This window comes from Mytilus trossulus, chromosome 8 (genome assembly GCF_036588685.1).
Source record: "Mytilus trossulus isolate FHL-02 chromosome 8, PNRI_Mtr1.1.1.hap1, whole genome shotgun sequence".
In the NCBI taxonomy this organism is placed as follows: domain Eukaryota; kingdom Metazoa; phylum Mollusca; class Bivalvia; order Mytilida; family Mytilidae; genus Mytilus; species Mytilus trossulus.
In genome coordinates, this window is record NC_086380.1 from 80,288,214 (window position 1) to 80,306,537 (window position 18,324).

At 32.9% G+C, this 18,324-nt stretch overlaps 1 protein-coding gene across 1 annotated transcript; it reads right to left on the bottom strand.

The window, feature by feature from the left end:
* Positions 1–245: 245 nt before the first annotated feature.
* On the bottom strand, positions 246–7,233 carry LOC134681500 (3 beta-hydroxysteroid dehydrogenase/Delta 5-->4-isomerase-like). The gene is made up of 5 exons (XM_063541137.1): positions 7,098–7,233; positions 6,453–6,506; positions 5,674–5,838; positions 4,512–4,727; positions 246–1,240 (listed from the first exon to the last, which is right to left on the bottom strand). Exons 1-5 carry the CDS (start codon positions 7,231–7,233, stop codon positions 702–704), a joined length of 1,110 nt encoding a protein of 369 aa, XP_063397207.1. The 3' UTR covers positions 246–701.
* Positions 7,234–18,324: the final 11,091 nt, after the last annotated feature.

Below are 18,324 nucleotides of genomic sequence, written 5' to 3' on the forward strand. Positions count from 1 at the left end.
GACTGATTGTTGGTTGCTAACATACAGTGTCAATGTGGTTTGATTTCAAACTTAATGTTAATATAATTCTGTCTGACCAACATTTAGATGGAGATTGATATAAAATCATGACTCTTGCAAAAATTGTAATCTCAGAACAATAACAAATTCATAAAATATCTATACAATAACATTAAAAAGAAAATAGATAAAAAAATAACAACAGTTGTAATCTCTTTGCATAAAAAAAACACATTTTTTTTTTTTAAACTTTAGTGACAAGTATAATTGAGGCATAGGTCTTTGTCAAAAGTGTTGTGTGTTTGTTCTATAGACAAAAACAAAGCAGTTGTGATTAAGTGCGTAAATATGTTGAACTTATTTTGATAAAACTAAAAATAATGTTAATTGCTAAAATAGCATTACATAAAACAGATCTTTAAAGACATTATATGCTATTAAAATAGCACTTTTTGAAAGTTTAAGACTTATCCATATAATGGAGTTTATAACCATTAGATAATCATTTAGGATATAACAGAGGGTCTGGTGAGAATCTACATTTCTATATTTTTTTATTATTTTTAAAAACTTTTTTTCTACTTTGTTTTTTGTTTTTAAAAATATTCCCTATTTTTTTTTTTAAAACACATTTCTGTTCCCAACCCCTAATTTTCTTTTCCTCGAACACAATCTATACCCTCATTTCTGATTGATAATTTTTATACATTTGAATAAAATTTAATTGCATTTTCCAGAGAGCTTTCATAATCATACAAAGGTTTATAACCAAGTAAGGTTTTAGCCTTATCATAAGTCACATAAAAGGTTGTGTTGTTGAAAGCTAAAGACTTGGTTGTCATGGGAACATTTAACTTTTTGATAGGTCTAAGAACCAACAAGATCACATAAAGAAGAGTCAAGCAAATGTACATTAACCAATAAGGCAGATGACATGATGATATTTTAGAATTAAGACATCCCAGAAAAGGCTGTAGAAATCCTGTCATTGGATTGGCTGGGGTGTCGTCCGCACCAAAAAAATATTGCCCGCCCAATTCAGGATTTTTTACCAATCTTTCTAACGCTCTTACAAACATCATGGCTACATTACCCACATATGCAAACTGGGCATAGGCTTTCATTGGTCCAATACGAGGAAATGTCTTGTTTTTGATTGACTTCATCAAAGGTGTTAAATTGCTGTCAAGTTCACAATACATAGTTAATGGAAGGATTGCTAGCGTCTTCATCTTTTTACCTGTAAATTTTTTCAAAACATTTTACAAAGTGTTTTCTGCATATAACAAAATTAATGGTCAAGTGATAAAAAAAACGTAAATGTTTGTGTCATTTTGGTCTTTTGTGGATAGTTGTCTCATTGGCAGTCATACCACATCTATTTTTTTTTTATTTGGCTCTCTATAACAGCAACATCAGGAAACAAGAGGCTCTTAAGAGCCTGAATCGCTCACCTTAATTTTTTTGGTTAAATCTCTCACCAATGATTATTTTGGCTTTCCAATTTATTTAAATGTTCTTTGAATCGTCCTATTTCTTCAAAAGCAAAAAAAAAATAAAAATTCTCCTATGTTCTATTTTAGCCATAGGAACTATGTTTCTTGACATACAAGGAAATTAAATATAAAATTTATACTAGATACTCTGAAACTCATTTAGCCTAAGTTTGGCTGAAATTGATACAGCAGTTTCAAAGGAGAAGATTTTTAAAGTAAGTCTGATGAACAAATTGTGAAAAAAGTATTTAAAGGGTAATAACTCCTAAAGGGGTCAATTGACAATTTTGGTCAAATTGACTTATTTGTAGATCTTACTTTGCTTAACATTTTTGCTATTAACAATTTATCAGTATCTATAATAATATTCAAGATAATAACCAAAAACTGCAAAATTTCTTTAAAATCATCAATTCAGGATCATTATACCTGAAAAACCAGTTACCCAATTCGGCTGAAAATTTCAGGACAGGTAGACCTTGACCTAATAAATACTTTAACTTCTTGTCTTATTTGCTCTAAATGCTGGAGTTTTTGAGATATAAGCCAAAAACTGCATTTTACCCTGTGTTCTATTTTTAGCCATGACGGCCATGTTTTTTGACGAAATAGAAAATAAAACACAAACTTTATTTTATACACCCTACTGATCGTTCAGTTGAAGTTTGGTTGAATTTGGTAGAGTAGTTTTAGAGAAGAAGGTTTTTTAAAGTTAGCAAATATGATGAACAAATGGTGAAAAATTGTCATTAAAGGACAATAACCCCTTAAGGGGTCAATTGACAATTTTGGTCATATTAAATTATTTGTAGATCTTACTTTGCTGATCTTTTTTGCTGTTTACAGTTTATCTTTATCTATAATAATATTCAAGATAATGACCAAAAACTGCAAAATTTCCTTAAAATTACCAATTAAGTGGCAGCAACCCAACATTGGGTTGTTTGATTCATCTGAAAATTTCAGGGCTGATAGATCTTTACCTAATGAACATTTTAACCCCATGTCAGATTTGCCCTAAATGCTTTCGTTTTTGAGATATTAGCCAAAAACTGCATTTGAACCTATGTTCTATTTTTAGCAATGGCCACCATGTTTGTTGAAAGATCAAAACTTCAGATACAATTTATAAACTAGATACCCTAAGGAACATTCAGTTAAAGTTTGGAAGTATTTGGCCTAGTAGTTTCGGAGGAGAAGATTTTTGTAAAAGTTAATTAAGATTAAAGAAAAATGGTTAAAAATTGACTATAAAGGGCAATAACTCCTAAAGTGGTCAATTGACAATTTTGGTCATACTAACTTATTTGTTGATCTTACTTTGCTGATCATTTTTGCTGTTTACAGTTTATCTTTATCTATAACAATATTCAAGATAATGACCAAAAACTGCAAAATTTTCTTAAAATTACCAATTAAGTGGCAGCAACCCAACAATGGATTGTTTGATTCATCTGCAAATTTCAGGGCTGATAGAACTTGACCTAATGAACATTTTTACCCCTTGTCAGATTTGCTCTAAATGCTTTCGTTTTTGAGATATAAGCCAAAAACTGCATTTGACCCCTAAGTTCTATTTTTAGCAATGGCGACCATGTTTGTTGATAGATCAAAACTTCGGATACAATTTATAAACTAGATACCATAAGGAACATTCAGTTAAAGTTTGGAAGTATTTGGCCTAGTAGTTTCAGAGGAGAAGATTCTTGAAATAGTTTACAACGACGACAGACGACGACGGACGCAAAGTGATGGCATAAGCTCACTTGGCCATTCGGGCCAGGTGAGCTAAAAATGTGCCAAAAGTAATAATATTATATCAAAGACACATTTTATTTTCTGTCTGTCTATTAAGGAAGATAACTCATATCTAATTAAGAAATAATTCCTTCTTGTCATGCTCTATGCTCATTTTAACATGGGTAGGCATTATATTTGTCGATATTTTACACTGAGCGTTAGCGAGTTGTAAAATGTGGTCAAATATAATGCCTACCCATGTTAAAATGAGCATAGAGCATGACACGAAGGAATTATTTCGATTCTAATAGGACATATACAGTAATTTTATAGGTCGAAACGTACGAAAATACCGTAAAAATGTTATAGCTTTTCCCGTTTTTTTCCCGAGGAGTCTGTGCATTACATTTCATATTTGATAAGTTTAAAAACTACAAGCAGGGTAAATACATGTGGTTTTATAAAAATTATATAATAAAAGTTTATTTCTGCTGCTTAAATGTATACATTTTAAAGGATAACGATGGAAATAACGTTTATATACACAGTAAGTTCGTGCGCATGTGTCAAACATATTTTTTATGCTCATTAGAACACGGATTTGTTTACAAAGCGTAATAAGGACATCATATTAGAATCATATATAATATTCATTAAATGTCATCTCCAAATGTAACTTCTTTAATGATCACATTTCTTATGTCAGTTTTACAATCTACATAATAGGAAAACATTGTTCTTGCATGTATATCTTCAAAAAGTCATAACAGAAGATCAGATACACAAATGGCGTTATTTGGTACTAAATAGATAATATGTTTTATTTAAATCTTAAATAAACTGCTTTTGGATCATCAATAGAATAGATGTAGATCACCACCAACAGGAACACTGGATGAGTTATCACAGCTTTGGCCTACACTATGCAATCCAAGTTTAATAGAAGAATTCTGAAGAGTCCCTACGAATTATCCAAGACATTATTATTATAGCTTGCCGTTTGGTGTGAGCCAATTCTCTTGTGTTGAAGGCCGTACTTAAATTTAAGTTTGTTGTTTACTTTCACACATTGAGACTTGGATGGAGAGGTGTCTCAATGGAGCTTATACCAAATCTTTTTATTTCTATTGTGACTAGGAGGGAGAATTGTGTTTGGGGCTTCATATCACAATTATTATTATTATAGGTCTTTATTTAACCTGAACTATATAGTCTGTGTATATCTAAGTCAGTATTAAAAATTCTGATCTTATATTTCATACTTTAATTTCATACCATTTTTCAACTGGAAACCATTATCATTAAGTACTGTATTCTGTGCTAAATATTTTGTTGAACCATAACTTGGGAACATGAGTGATGAGGGGACAGAAACCGTTGTTTCAGTGCCAGCCTGGACATCTTCAAAACCTTGTAGTACAGCTATTGAACTGCAGTAGATAAATATCCCAATGTTATGTTTCTTACATGCAGTCAGCATTGTTTGGGTTCCTGCAAATATATAAAGTATACATGCATAACTAATACTTGATAAATAAAACCAAAAATATTATTAATCAGTCAACTACATGTACTTGGTAATCATTTTTCTTCACATTTTTACTTCACTTTGCCTTCACTTTTTTTTAACTTTAAACTGAGAAAGACAAAAAAGGTTTCAAATTTCAATCACATTTAAATAGCTGTTTTTGGCAAAACATTTTGAAATTTTGGGTCTGCAATGGTTTTCAACTTTGTATTTTATTGGGCCCTTAACTTTTTAACAAGTTTGTGGATCAAATAGGCATCTGGCATACAAAACTATATGATTAAACATGAGATTTTATTTTGGAAACATTTTGTGATTGGGAAGTATGAAGAAGAGAATGAAAACTACACATGTACCAAATGCAAGAAAATATTTACATGAGAAGTGTATATTGATCTCATTATGCTCATAGGCAAACATAATGGTAAATAATTTCACAGGGACATGAAATTTAGAGTGTTTGTTTTGACAATCTAACTGCATTTACTGTGATATGATGTATGTATAAAAGTTTAAATGGGTTCTAAAGTCAGGAACCCTGATGTTCAGTGGTTGTAGTTTGTTGTTGTGGTTCATAAGTGTTTCACATATTTTTTTATATAGAAATGACTGTTGGTTTCTCTGTTGAAATGGTTTTACACTCGTAATTTTGGGGGCCCCTTATAGCTTGCTGTTCCGTGTAAGCCAATACTCTGTGTAAGACCTTACTTGGACCTTAAATGTTTTAATTTTACAAATTGGGACTTGGATGGAGAGTTGTCTTATTGGTACTCATACCACATCTTCTTATATCATGTATATCAACTTAAATCAAATGTCATTTGATCTCTGGGGCAAATTTTCTCACTTGCGTTTTTATAATAATACTATGCATAATATACTTATCAATTCCACAATGGGTCAATTTACCTTTAACATTAACTTCATGAAGACGTTCTTTGTTTGGGAACATGGTTGTATCGATGATGGAGGCGATGTGTAAGACAGCATCCACACCATTGCAGACTTCACTGACTATCTCTTCATCTGTTATATTGCCTGTGTAAGAGGTGACGGGTTTAGAATCAGCATAGTCTGAAAAATACATGGTCTTGTTATAAGATATCAACATTTGTTTGTGTGTATGAAAAGTCAGATTTTTATCTCTTAATGTCTTACTCTTACGTATGCAAGTGCGAGTGCTGCCTTGTAGTGGCATTAGCCTGCTCTTTTTCAAAATCTACAAGGGTAAGGCCAAAGGCCAAATCTATTGATTTTAATATCTCTCTGTGGATCTGTGGGTGGTCAGTAGTGACTGTATAATAGTTTATAGCACACGTCACATGACTTTTCCTGCTAAGTTATGCATGAGAATAAGCAATAAAATTAAAAAAACATAAATAAACGATGTCACTATTAATAGCTATTGTAGACCTGACATCATGATTCATGATCCCAATATTTAAGATTAACTTGTGTCTTTGAATTTCTTGAAAAAAGTAAGCAATGATGTAGCAGGTTTTGTCCATTTTCTTCAATTAATCAATAAAATGTGACTCTATCCAAACAACAGAACACTTATCGCAATGTTTTTAAATGCATAAAAATTGTTATAATTTCTACTTAATTTTTTTTCTTCAAATTTACCAACAAAAAACATAATGTGGAAACAAAATTAATAAATTGCTGATAAAAATTTGTTTTAATACCGACTTCATCATAAGGAATATCAGCTTGCTCAGCAGGCTCTCTAGATGTTCTTGCTACAGTATACCATGTTTAAATAAAATCAGTATCAAAAACAAATATGCCATCATTCTATAAGTGTAATACAAGATTTTGAAATAAAGTTTCCTGATACATCAGAATTTTATTTTTGTCTTTCGTGTGAAATAGTTGAATATCCTACTGATTCATTTTTGTTTTCTCTATAAAATAATACCAGAATTAAAATGATTTACTCCAAATGGGCGTTTCATCTACAAAAGACTTATCAGCATGATCAGTGGCACTCAAATAAAAAACTTAGCATGGCAAAATTAAGTAGAAAATTAAAGAGCATTTCATTTTTTATAAAAATCTGGCCGTTAGTTTTCTCGTTTGAATTGTTTTACATTGTCTTATTGGGGCCTTTTATAGCAGACTATGCGATATACATGATATAGGCTCTGCTCATTGTTGAAGGCCGTATGGTGACCTATAGTTGTTAATGTCTGTGTCATTTTGGTCTCTTGTGGACAGTTGTCTCATTGGCAATCATAACACATCTTCTTTTTTTATATTGAAGACTTACAATTCCCATTGGTTTTGCCAAATACAGCTAATGTAATCTATATCTATAGCTATATGTTTACCTAATTTTTTCTTGAATGGTAAGCGGTCTAATATTCTGATCTCCTTCACCCAGTCACCATATAACTGAAGGTGTTTGACTACATGTTGTCCCAGAAACCCACTTCCTCCTGTTACCAAGACAACCAAAGAACCCATAATATAGCATTAGTCTGTTTCTCAAGCCATGCTAATTATATTTCTGAAATAGAAATTGATATCCTGAATAAGTTTTTTTTATATACCATGTATACATGCATGTGAAGGCAGATCCATGAAAACAAACATGGTATATTTTTGTCTATGATTATTATTGATATGTTATTGATACCTTAATGTATATTATAGAATGCCCATAATAGTATATATAATCCATGTACATGTATCTGTGTATATCATGTAGTGTACAGAATCATATGATCCATCGCCCTGTAAGATTGATCGTTGACTATTTATTCAGTCATATACATGTACAAAATGTCACAAAGTTAAGACAAAGTTAAAGGATGCAATATACATGTATCGAAATACAACTTGAAAACCAGATGATGCCTCAATGTGCATGTCAGTTTTCTCACTAAACCGTTCCACTCTGCAATTTCCCTTTTAGAAATTATACCAGCATTTTAAAAACATGTTTGTTTAATTCATGCCATGCATCAAGTGATTTTTTTTTTGTATTCTTGGTATATTGATACCAACAGACTTAGACATGTCAGACAGGTTCAACAAAAAATTAAGGGTAAAAAGGGTCAAAATGAGGAAAACAAAATATCGGAAGGTCGAAATATGGACACACATGCCACAGGAGACAGAAAAAAAAATGGTCTACTTTGATTTCAGATTGGCAAAACAGGGGAAAAAACTAGGAAAACTTTACCATAGTTGTTTTGAGGTCTGCTTCACTTCAAACTTCAATTTATAGCATGAATCAAATAACATTGTAATTAACTTTCATATTGATATTAATTCATTGATATTTGTATAAAGGAAGAAAAAACACTATTTTTGGTTTGAGGCCTTGGCTGCATTACATACATGAACTCAATTGGAATTTGAAATGGAATTACATCCTTCATGGAAATAATGAATATTTGATACATGCATACATGCAAGTTCACTGCCTTCCAACTTTGCTTTTGATGCATAAACAAAGGATAAAAGTTAAATCTTTTCTCCTAAACATTGTACCAATTTGAACTATATATATTCATGATATTCCTTGCCTTACCCACTACTACATGTACGTACACGGTACATGTATTATTATCTTGAATAAAATTAAAAGAATGAATAGTTTATAAACAAATAGCATAATCCTGATAATGGAGAATTCAGTAACAAAATTAACGTTGGTTAAAAGTTTAATAAATCTAATCAAACAACAAAATGAACAATAATTGAATGCACATGTAACTGTAGACACAAATAGTATAATTATGTTTGTTATAACAGACTATACACTGAATACAGTTATACATGTACACAATGTAGGGTCCTCACCCAGCCTAGTTTAAAAAAAATATCCCTGCAATTAGCTGATTAGTGTTCAAACATTACAATAACGTTTTTGCTATTAATCCTTTTTTCTCAAACATAAATGACAAATGTACATGAAGTTAAAAGTAAGTGCCTATAATACTCTATAATTCTAAATTTACAGTACATGTATAACATATATCATGTATATTATGACAGATTTGATTTCAAACATTGTCAAATGCTTTTAAGTGTATTGTGAAAATGTACATGAAAGTGTGTTTCTGAAATGTCAATTGGTGATTTCTATATTTATTAGTTCATTGTAGTTAGTGCCCTCTATAAGCACAATTATGCTTTTTTAAATTTTGGCTTTGATGCTTTCGTAACTCGTCAAAGAAAAAATATAACAGCCTTTCAAGACATCAGACAGCTAGGTCTAAACTGAATCCGGGTCCGTTCGCGCCCATTCACATTCGCACCCACTCATGTTCGCCCCCTTTCACATTCGCACCTTACATGTTCACACCCAAAGTCTGTTCGCACCCTACATGTTCGCGCCCAATCTTAATTGGTTTTGTGTTTAATAACTTTGCAATCAAGTTTTGGCAAGTAGTATTCTTATAAGTGTAATTGTTTTCATTTTCTCAAAATAAAGACAGCATTTTTTTGTGTTGAATAAATCTTAATCATGGTTTGGATAGTGTATTGTTAAAAAAATAATATTCCTTTCCAAATAAAGAGGGATTCTGTCAACATTTATTTTGTGCTGAATAACTCCTAATCATGTGTTGGTTAGTGTTTTGCTAGAACTTTTAAAGTTCTTTGTTTCATTGACTTGTTTCAAAATGAAGTGAGATTCTGACTACGTTTTTTTTTGTGTGTTGAATACATTTTATCTTATTTTATATTTTGGTTATAACAAGGAATTATAATAGCGAATTGCTATGTTTTTATTTTTTCATTGTTTCAGATCAAAGGGACCAATGCAAGCTGTTAAAACAATTATCTTTTGTGTTTTTCTTCAATCTTTTACCCATACCAAGCTACAAATACATTCAGTCTAGTAAGTAAGTAAGTAAATTTTATTTAGAGTAGGCATATATATATACATTATAACAGAGAAAAACAGTCTTTACACGAAAGCAATTAAAAACAACAATCAGGATTTTCCAAATTCGAATTTAAATTGGGCGCGAATGTGTAGAGTGCGAACGGACCTTGGGTGCGAACGTGTAGAGTGCGAAAGTAAATTGGGCGCGAACAGACCTGATACCGTCTAAACTCACACACTCAGTCATTGTCAGTGTTGACTGACTAGTGATTACGGGGTCAGACCCATAATCCGACAGTCCTGTAGTCCGACAGTCCTATAATCCGACAGACCAATAGTCCGACAGTCCTTTAATCCGACAGCCCGATAGTCCTACTCACAGTCACTTGTCTCTTAAAAACATGTCTACAAAGACATGGAACGATTGTAGTTTATTTTTTAACGCAAAAAATTCATGTGTCAATTTGATCAGTAAGACGTCTTCATACCTGTGAACTGACCCGTATCTTGCGGGTGTGACGTGAGAAAAATAAATAACACTGGAATTCTGAAAATGACCCGATTTCACTAGATTCAAAGCCTTCAGACTGATTTCATAAATGATTGCAACACCGGTAAATTCGTAATTCTCCTTGGACAAGGAATTCAACTAGCTGTGTAAACTCAAATTACCTGACCCATTTCAGTGCATGGCTTCACTTGACAGCTTTGGTGTCAAACACACGTACTGTTGATTAACAGTCATTACATATGCTTTTATTATTTTGTCGTTAATAATTGTGTCTTTTACAACAGTTGTTTTAAAATAATAATTTGACTTTTACCTGTCACAATATACTCCTTCGCCTTATTTTAAAAAGATTAAATCTAGAAAAAATTGAATGCAAAAACATATCAGAACAAGAATGTGTCCCAAGTACACGGATGCCCCATCCGCACTATCATTTTGGCATTAAATTTAGAAATATCCTTAAAGGCTATCATAAAGAACATGTTTCCTAAGTTTCAAATTGATTGGATTTCATCTTCCTCAAAAACTACCTCGACTAAACTTTTAACCAAAACTTGACCTTGAAGCGGGACGGACGAAGGGACGGACGAACGGTACGACGAACAAACAGACGCCCAGACCAGAAATCATAAAACCATATATGGGGCATAATATTATAATACTTTCACCATTTTTCTACCTTAGAACAATAAGCAAATAAAAATATTCAAAAAATACTTTTTTCATCTATAATACATCTTTTACTAATTTAACTTTATTTTTTTTATTATAATCTACATTAGAAAGTCAAGGTCGGTAAAAACTTCCACTTGTTGAACATTGGAAACGGACTGGCCAATTAGAACTTCAAATATAAGTAAGAGCATTTAACCAACCGTGCATGGGTTAATGTATAGGCAGTCTAGATCGTCAAAACATCCGTCAGAGACATATATAATAGTGTCTCTCCTTCAATATTATTAATTACATGGTATGTTAGTGACCTAATACGAGATATATGGGGTGAGAGCAAAGATTCCGCGCTTCAAACAAAATGTACTTCGGTCAACGCTTTTACACCCCAATGAAGTTACAATCAAAGAGCTGATAGCTCTGAAGTGGAAGAAGGTGAATAAAAAGTAACTTGAATTACCATAAAAGCAGCCCCACTTACCCAGGCTGCTTTGTTCCGTTATTGTTAAAATGTATTTTTTTCTTCAAACAAGAAAAGGTCATAAGTACATGGATTTCCCATCTGTACAATCATTTTCTATGTTCAGTTGACTATGAAAATTAGGTAAAAGCTTTAATTTGGCAGTAAAATTAAGAAGATCATATCAAGAGGAACACATGTGTACTAAGTTTCAAGTTGATTGGATTTCAACTTCATCAAAAACTACCTCAACCATAAACTTTATAACCAGAAGCAGGACGGACATACAGACTAGAAAACATATTGCCCATAAATGGAGCATAAAAATAGTAAGACTTGTTACATACCCGTTAACTTTTGAAAGATCCCATATGGGTTTTTACTGCACAACAACAATTTTAAAGGTTACAATTTTTAGCGACGTATTTTGCAAGATCTGGATTGTCTAGAAAAAGTGTCATATTTGTATGATGAACTTACATGCCTTTTCCTTAAGTCTGTTTGCATGATTCTAGTTATATATTGAATCAGTAGAAAAAATATACATGAAGCTAGCAGACCAGGGTTTATTTTCCAGATTAAGAATATTAGATGCTTGTTGAAATTTCCAATTTTGAATAATGCACAAAGATGGACCTTTAACAGGTTGGGAACAACACTCCAAATGAGGGTAACCTAACTGGAAGATCATCACAACCCACTGTAAAAAATGAGCACAAAAAAGTCATTTATATTCATATTATTTGATGAAACTTTTCCCCAAGAACTATGCATCTATTAAGTACTGAATGGTCAAAACATCATGTTTTTTTATCGACATAAATTTTGTCGTAAATGTAACCAAATGATGTAGAAATTGTGTTTTTTCTTCAAATTTCCATCAAATTGTAATGTTTATAATTCCCTTATTGCCTCTCTATTTGAATAAAATAAAATAATAAGAAGAATCTGTTTCTTGTTTTGTTTTGCTTTTGACAAATGATTGTTCACTGCTTGCAAATGAATCATTATATTTATATATCTTATCTGTATATATTTTTGTTCATGTCTCCATCTCCTTATCATTTGTAAATGTATAGACAAATAAGAAAGAAATAAGCTCCACATGTATATTTGCAACATCGTAAATTAATTAAAAAAATAACACACTAGCACTAGTACTGGTGGATTTTAAGCAATAAGACAGTCATATTTGTAGAAAGCTTAAAAAGACTTAAAAACAGTGTAAAATGTCTTGCTATTTCTTAGCTTACGCAATGAAATCTCTTATATACTAACAATGAAATCTCTTATATACTAACATTTACAAATTTAAATTTCAAGATTTAACTAGGAATTAATCTAACTACTAGACTTTAAATGCGTCTAGTTGCACATATTGAATGTTGACTTCTAATTAGAAAGAAACAAATTTATCATATAAACTTCAATGTAATCCTTGAAAGGAGGTCTAGATTGCTAAAATAATTTATAAATTTTAATTTTTTTATTTGTCCAAAATCATTTAAATTCATTTAATCAACATCATTTTATGATTATTTGATTAAAATATTAATCATTTATAGTCTTTTTACAATTTACATTTTTAAAAGCAAAATAACTGAAAACAGGCTAAAACAAAGGGAAGTAACAAAAAAGTATTTCAATATTCCCAATACACATCGTTTTGATAACACAACGGCAGTTATTACCAATGTTATTTCAACTGATCGGGCGGAGCTAGGTTTTAATTTGCATAAGGACAGTCTATTTGAAGATGTGTGTGATAAGGATGATTGCCGTTATAATTATTACTGATTTCTAATCACCTATCAGTGTCATCAAAGGAATTTACAAAAGAATTACTGAACACTTCATTGATGAGTTTATCCTAATACACCTATCTATAGATGGACTGGTTTATTATGAGCGAACCGGTTAAACTCCACCCAGTCAAGTGAAATAAATTGAGTAATAGCCGGAGGTAAACATCGTTGATTACCAGTAATGGCAGTATGTTTGACACCCAAGCTGTCAAGTGAAGCCATATAATTATACATCTTCTTTGATGTTCAGGTAAAATTTAACACAGGTGTCAATTACACCCGTACAGTAGTAAGAAATGATCAAATATGGCGTCTGAAAATTTTCATTCATGAAATATTTCATACACGGGAGTTTTTTCTCCTAAACGGGAGGACGGGAGGAGACCCCTGAAAACGGGAAATCACATGTATGTTACGAAGGGCATCTAATTCACATGACAAAGGAAAACCATGAATAAAGACAAAACTTTATATATCCTTTTTAAGTATATAAAAACAAAATCTTCTTGTCTGCAGGATTGCAAATTCGTAACTTCAAGGGCGAACTTGTAAACAGGGCGAGTTGTCCCGATACCAAATTCATGCATGCGTAATACAAATATCTACAGTTTAAACGTCCTGTTACAAGTAAACAAATAACGTTCATGTGGATGAGATGAAATCTAATAATTTACATAAATTAAAGGGTCATATTTACGATAGTGATTGTTTTACAATCATAATTTACAAATTAAATGATTCAGATGCCTAATCATGTGTAAAAATCGGTGTCAGGAATCTAAGTTGTTTTGAAATTGTAATACACGAAATGAATGCGGCATACGGAGACTCAATGCCAAGGGTCGGCCCCTTAAGTCTTCAGAAGACTTCACGTCTTCTTCCACTAAAAATGTATTCAATTTATATAGGACAATATCCATACCTTTGCAGCAGAAGATCGAGCCCCCCTCCCCTCAGCAGAAGAGCTTCGTGTAGCACCATCGGACTGTCGGATTCATGGACTGTCAGAATATTGGACCATCGGACTGTCAGACTACTGGACTGTCGGAATTTAAGGTTGTCGGATTATAGCTACGCTCCCAGTGATTACAGTAGTAACTACTTAGACAACTTGGCCACCGAGGCCACTGCTAAAAAGCAAAGCTATGTAATTGTGAAAGTGGAGCAAACGATATGTTTAATATTGTTTCATACTAAAACACGTAAAATCAAATTATTTTGTCATGGGATGAGCAGAGGAGTGCATAATTTTTGCAACCTGTTACATGTTTCAAAGTTTTGAGGGTTACAGGACAAATTGTATTTAAAGAAAATAAAAGTATCTTTTTTCATCTAAAATGCATCAACAAGATTAAAACTTTTTGAAGAGGAAAACCTTTTTTTCAGTAGAAACAGCTGCGAAAAATCTTTTACCGGAAATGTCACTAAATTCTAATTTTTGAATCGGAAAACGGATAAACTTGGCTTTCCGTAAGCTGTTTCTCGGCTGACTACAAATGAGTTCGTGGTATATAAATATTTGTGTTTATCTTGTGAAAAAAAGAAAATAATTCACAAAAAAAGTATAACCAAATCAAGAAAACCTGTGACAATTCTGCTTCTATTGGTACCAAGTTGCTTAAAATCAAACCAAAAATGACCCCAATTTTTTTTTTGAAAAAATGGAAAAAATGTAGTTTTATATACAATATATATAGCGAAAATCTCAAGTGACTTACATAGTCTTACATAGTCTGTAACTGAGTGCTGGATCACTCCACTATGTTCAGATCTTCAGTTATTTGCTGACTTGTTTCGGTTCCGGTTCCTGTGTCAGCTTTTGCTCTATAGTCATATTTCATGTCACTAATTGTCCACCATTTCATGATCTAGGCGGCTTTCAAATGTCTGAATAGTTGGTGCATTTATAACATTGCTGGGTAAGCTGTTCCATATTGGTGCAATTCGTTGTGTGAAGAAGTTCGATCTTATAATTTTATTGCATCTTTGGATGGTCAGTTTTTTGTTGTGTCCTCTAGTTGCAGATATGGTGTTGTATGTGAGTAGGTTAGGTAGCGCTTCGTTGTATATGCCAGATGTTAATTTGTACGCTTCTATCATGCCACCTCTCATGCGTCTGTATTTAAGTGTTGGTAGTTAAAGCTTCTTTAACCGTTCTTCATACTCTAGGTCTTTCAATGTTGGTATCAGTTTCGTTGCTCGCCTTAATTTGAACATTTTCAAAAGCTGTTATATCTTTAACTTTGAATGGGCTCCATATAGCATTGGCATATTCAAGGTTTGGTCTTGCTAATGCTTTATACAGTAATAGGAACATTTCGAATACGTATGGCCACACTCTGCCCCCTGGGCGGTGTTGGGATGGGGATTGTTCTGGTGGTGGATTAATATTGTAAAGGACACATTTCCATTAATCCGTAGGGAGTTTACATGGATTCGCTGTACCCTTGCAGTCTCACGAGGTGCGTCTATACTGGCGGAATCTCGAAGTATATACATACTACTACACTTTGCCGGTTCGTTTGTTTTAGTGTGGCGAATACAAGCGGATTCTAGTTTCGGATTCACGGTTATTTTTTCCGGCTAATACTCCGAACACAACGAACAGTTACTATATCACCGTGTAGAGCGCCAAATTTAACCAAATTAAAAGCTGCAATGCTTGTTAGAATTTTTTTTCAATCAAGAGTTAAATAATCAAATATAAATGCCCAAACCATGGCTACGGCTGCCATGAATTAGTTTCTTTAATAGAAACTGGACGATCGGATCGATACACAAATATCAAGAATTGAAAGAAAATGTTTAACATGCAAATAGCTTGTTTAAATTCATCATAGATACCAGGATTAAATTTTGTATTTACGCCAGACGCGCATTTCGTCTACAAAAGACTCATCAGTGATGCTCGAATCCAAAGAACTTCGGTTAACAAGCCAAATAAAGTACTTAGTTGAAGAGCATTGAGGACCAAATTCCTAAAAAAATTGCCAAATACAGTTAATACAGCCAAATTAATGCGGGGTTCACACATTGCCGATTATTGCTCCCGTTTAAGATCAGACAGCGATACGACACGAAAAGTGAAAAAGTCGGATTAGTATCCTCAACTATCTGGAATGTCCTATTATTGTCTGAACGCAGTCGTTTTAGTTCGTAACAGATTCCTACTGGTCGGGAAGGGTCCGAATAGTTCGGCAAAGCACCCCGACAGTTAGGTGCGTCCCGTAACATTCGGGGAAACTCAGCCGATTTTGTCTAGTCGGATTACAATTGTGCCTATGTCGTTACAGATTCTGCTGTATCGGATCGAATTCCTAACAATGTTCTGTGTATTCTGGACGGTGTCATGTGGAACAGAAATGATCCGGAGAAATTTTTCATTGCTGTTTTTCTGCCGATTGAGTCCAGATTGCATCCAGACCTTGTCGATTGCGAACCGTTTTTACCGAAACCGTTCCGAAACAGTCCCGTTATTAATTCGAAATTCGTCAATAATACCCACGCCAGAGTCCCGACAATTACAGAATACAAAACGACTGAGACCAGACAAAGCCTTTTGCAATTCGATAGAGCGGACCATGATAGGATGACGTTCCGACAGTACCTGATCATCCCGAGTATGCCGACAGTTTTCGAACGGATAACTTCCGTCAGCGTCGGTTCACTGTCTTGTCACTACCCGATCTCTGTCGGATTACATTCGGTAGAATCGGGACGCAGTCGTGACAGACTCGGTCGAATTTTACCTGGCGAAAGATACAAATCGGATTAGAAGCGGATTTAGAACGGGGTTATCTGTATAAATTCGCTTGGAAACGGTTGAATATCGACGCTTCCTGAACAATATCGGATTGTTGTCGTGATTAAATTATTTTTTTTTACAAATTTTAATAAAAGTTTGAATTTCCATCCACGATTCATAGGATCTTGATCAGACTGTTAATAAATTTTAATTGGGAATGATCCTGTCAAGGATCGCAGTGAAAATCGTGAATGTGTGACCCCAGCTTTAGGTAATGTATTCTTGAGGTAGATCATATTTTCTTAAACTGTAAAATTGATAGAAATAAAAGGGGGCTCACGGGTCTAAATCATTTTTTTTTTTATTTAATATAAGATTTCAGCGCTATTTTTATGCCCCACCTATGATAGTAGAGGGGAATTATGTTTTCTTGTCTGTGCGTCCGTCCGTCCTTCCGTCTGTCCTTCCGTCCGTCCGTTCGTTCGTTCAGGTTAAAGTTTTTGGTCAAGGTAGTTTTTGAAGAAGTTGAAGTCCAATCAACTTCAAACTTAGTACACTTGTTCCCTATGATATTATCTTTCTAATTTGATTGCCAAATTAGACTTTTTACCCCAATTTCACGATCCACTGAACATTGAAAACGATAGTGCAAGTTTCAGGTTAAAGTTTTTTTGTCAAGGTAGTTTTTAATGAAGTTGAAGTCCAATCAACTTAAAACTTAGTACACATGTTCCCTATGATATGATTTTTCTAATTTAATTGCCAAATAAGACTTTTGACCCCAATTTCACGGTCAACTAAACATAGAAAATGATAATGCAAGTTTCAGGTTAAAGATTTTGGTCAAAGTAGTTTTTGATTTAGTTGAAGTCCAATCAACTTGAAACATAGTACACATGCTCCTTAGGTTATGATCTTTCTCATTAAAATGCCAAATTAGTTTTTTTTTTATTTCACGGTGCACTGAACATAGAAAATGATAATGCCAGTGGGGCATCTGTGTACTATGGACACATTCTTGTTTTCTATAAATATACTTTATCTTGTAACTTATAGAAAAATAAAATAAAAAAAGAGGGGTCGTCGATCATTTACGCTTACAATCTGCCTTCGAAAGAAGCATACATTTTTGTAAACGTACTTTTTTTCTGTTGAGCTAATAGGAGAAAAAGAGGTAATATCGAAATAAAAAAAGAACTTAATAACAGAAATCGCTTAAATTTTACGATTATTTAGTTAATGTAAAGCTTGATTGAAAACAATAATAAAAAATATAGGTCACTGATGAGTAAACAAAAATATTTCAATTTTAATGCCAAAAAAGTAGCATTTTTGCACCAAAGGGAGATAATTTGGAGCTTTTTCGATGATATATAAACATTTTAAAAGTCATCTGGGGCCAAACCGAATCGATTTTTATGGTTGAATTTGGATCATATCATAACGTAATATCTAATAGTGTAATAAATAAAATGAGTTATGAAAAAACAAATTTTTTGCTGAAATTTTTGTACCCGCGAGTTG

Bases quoted from the DNA above. Each gene is read 5' to 3' on its own strand.
- LOC134681500 (XM_063541137.1), bottom strand. From the start codon at position 7,233: ATGGGTTCTTTGGTTGTCTTGGTAACAGGAGGAAGTGGGTTTCTGGGA. The intron at 6,507-7,097 runs GTAAACATATAG...GGTATACTGTAG, and splicing joins ACCATTCAAGAAAAAATTAG to CAAGAACATCTAGAGAGCCT. The intron at 5,839-6,452 runs GTATTAAAACAA...TGTATTTTTCAG, and splicing joins TATTCCTTATGATGAAGTCG to ACTATGCTGATTCTAAACCC.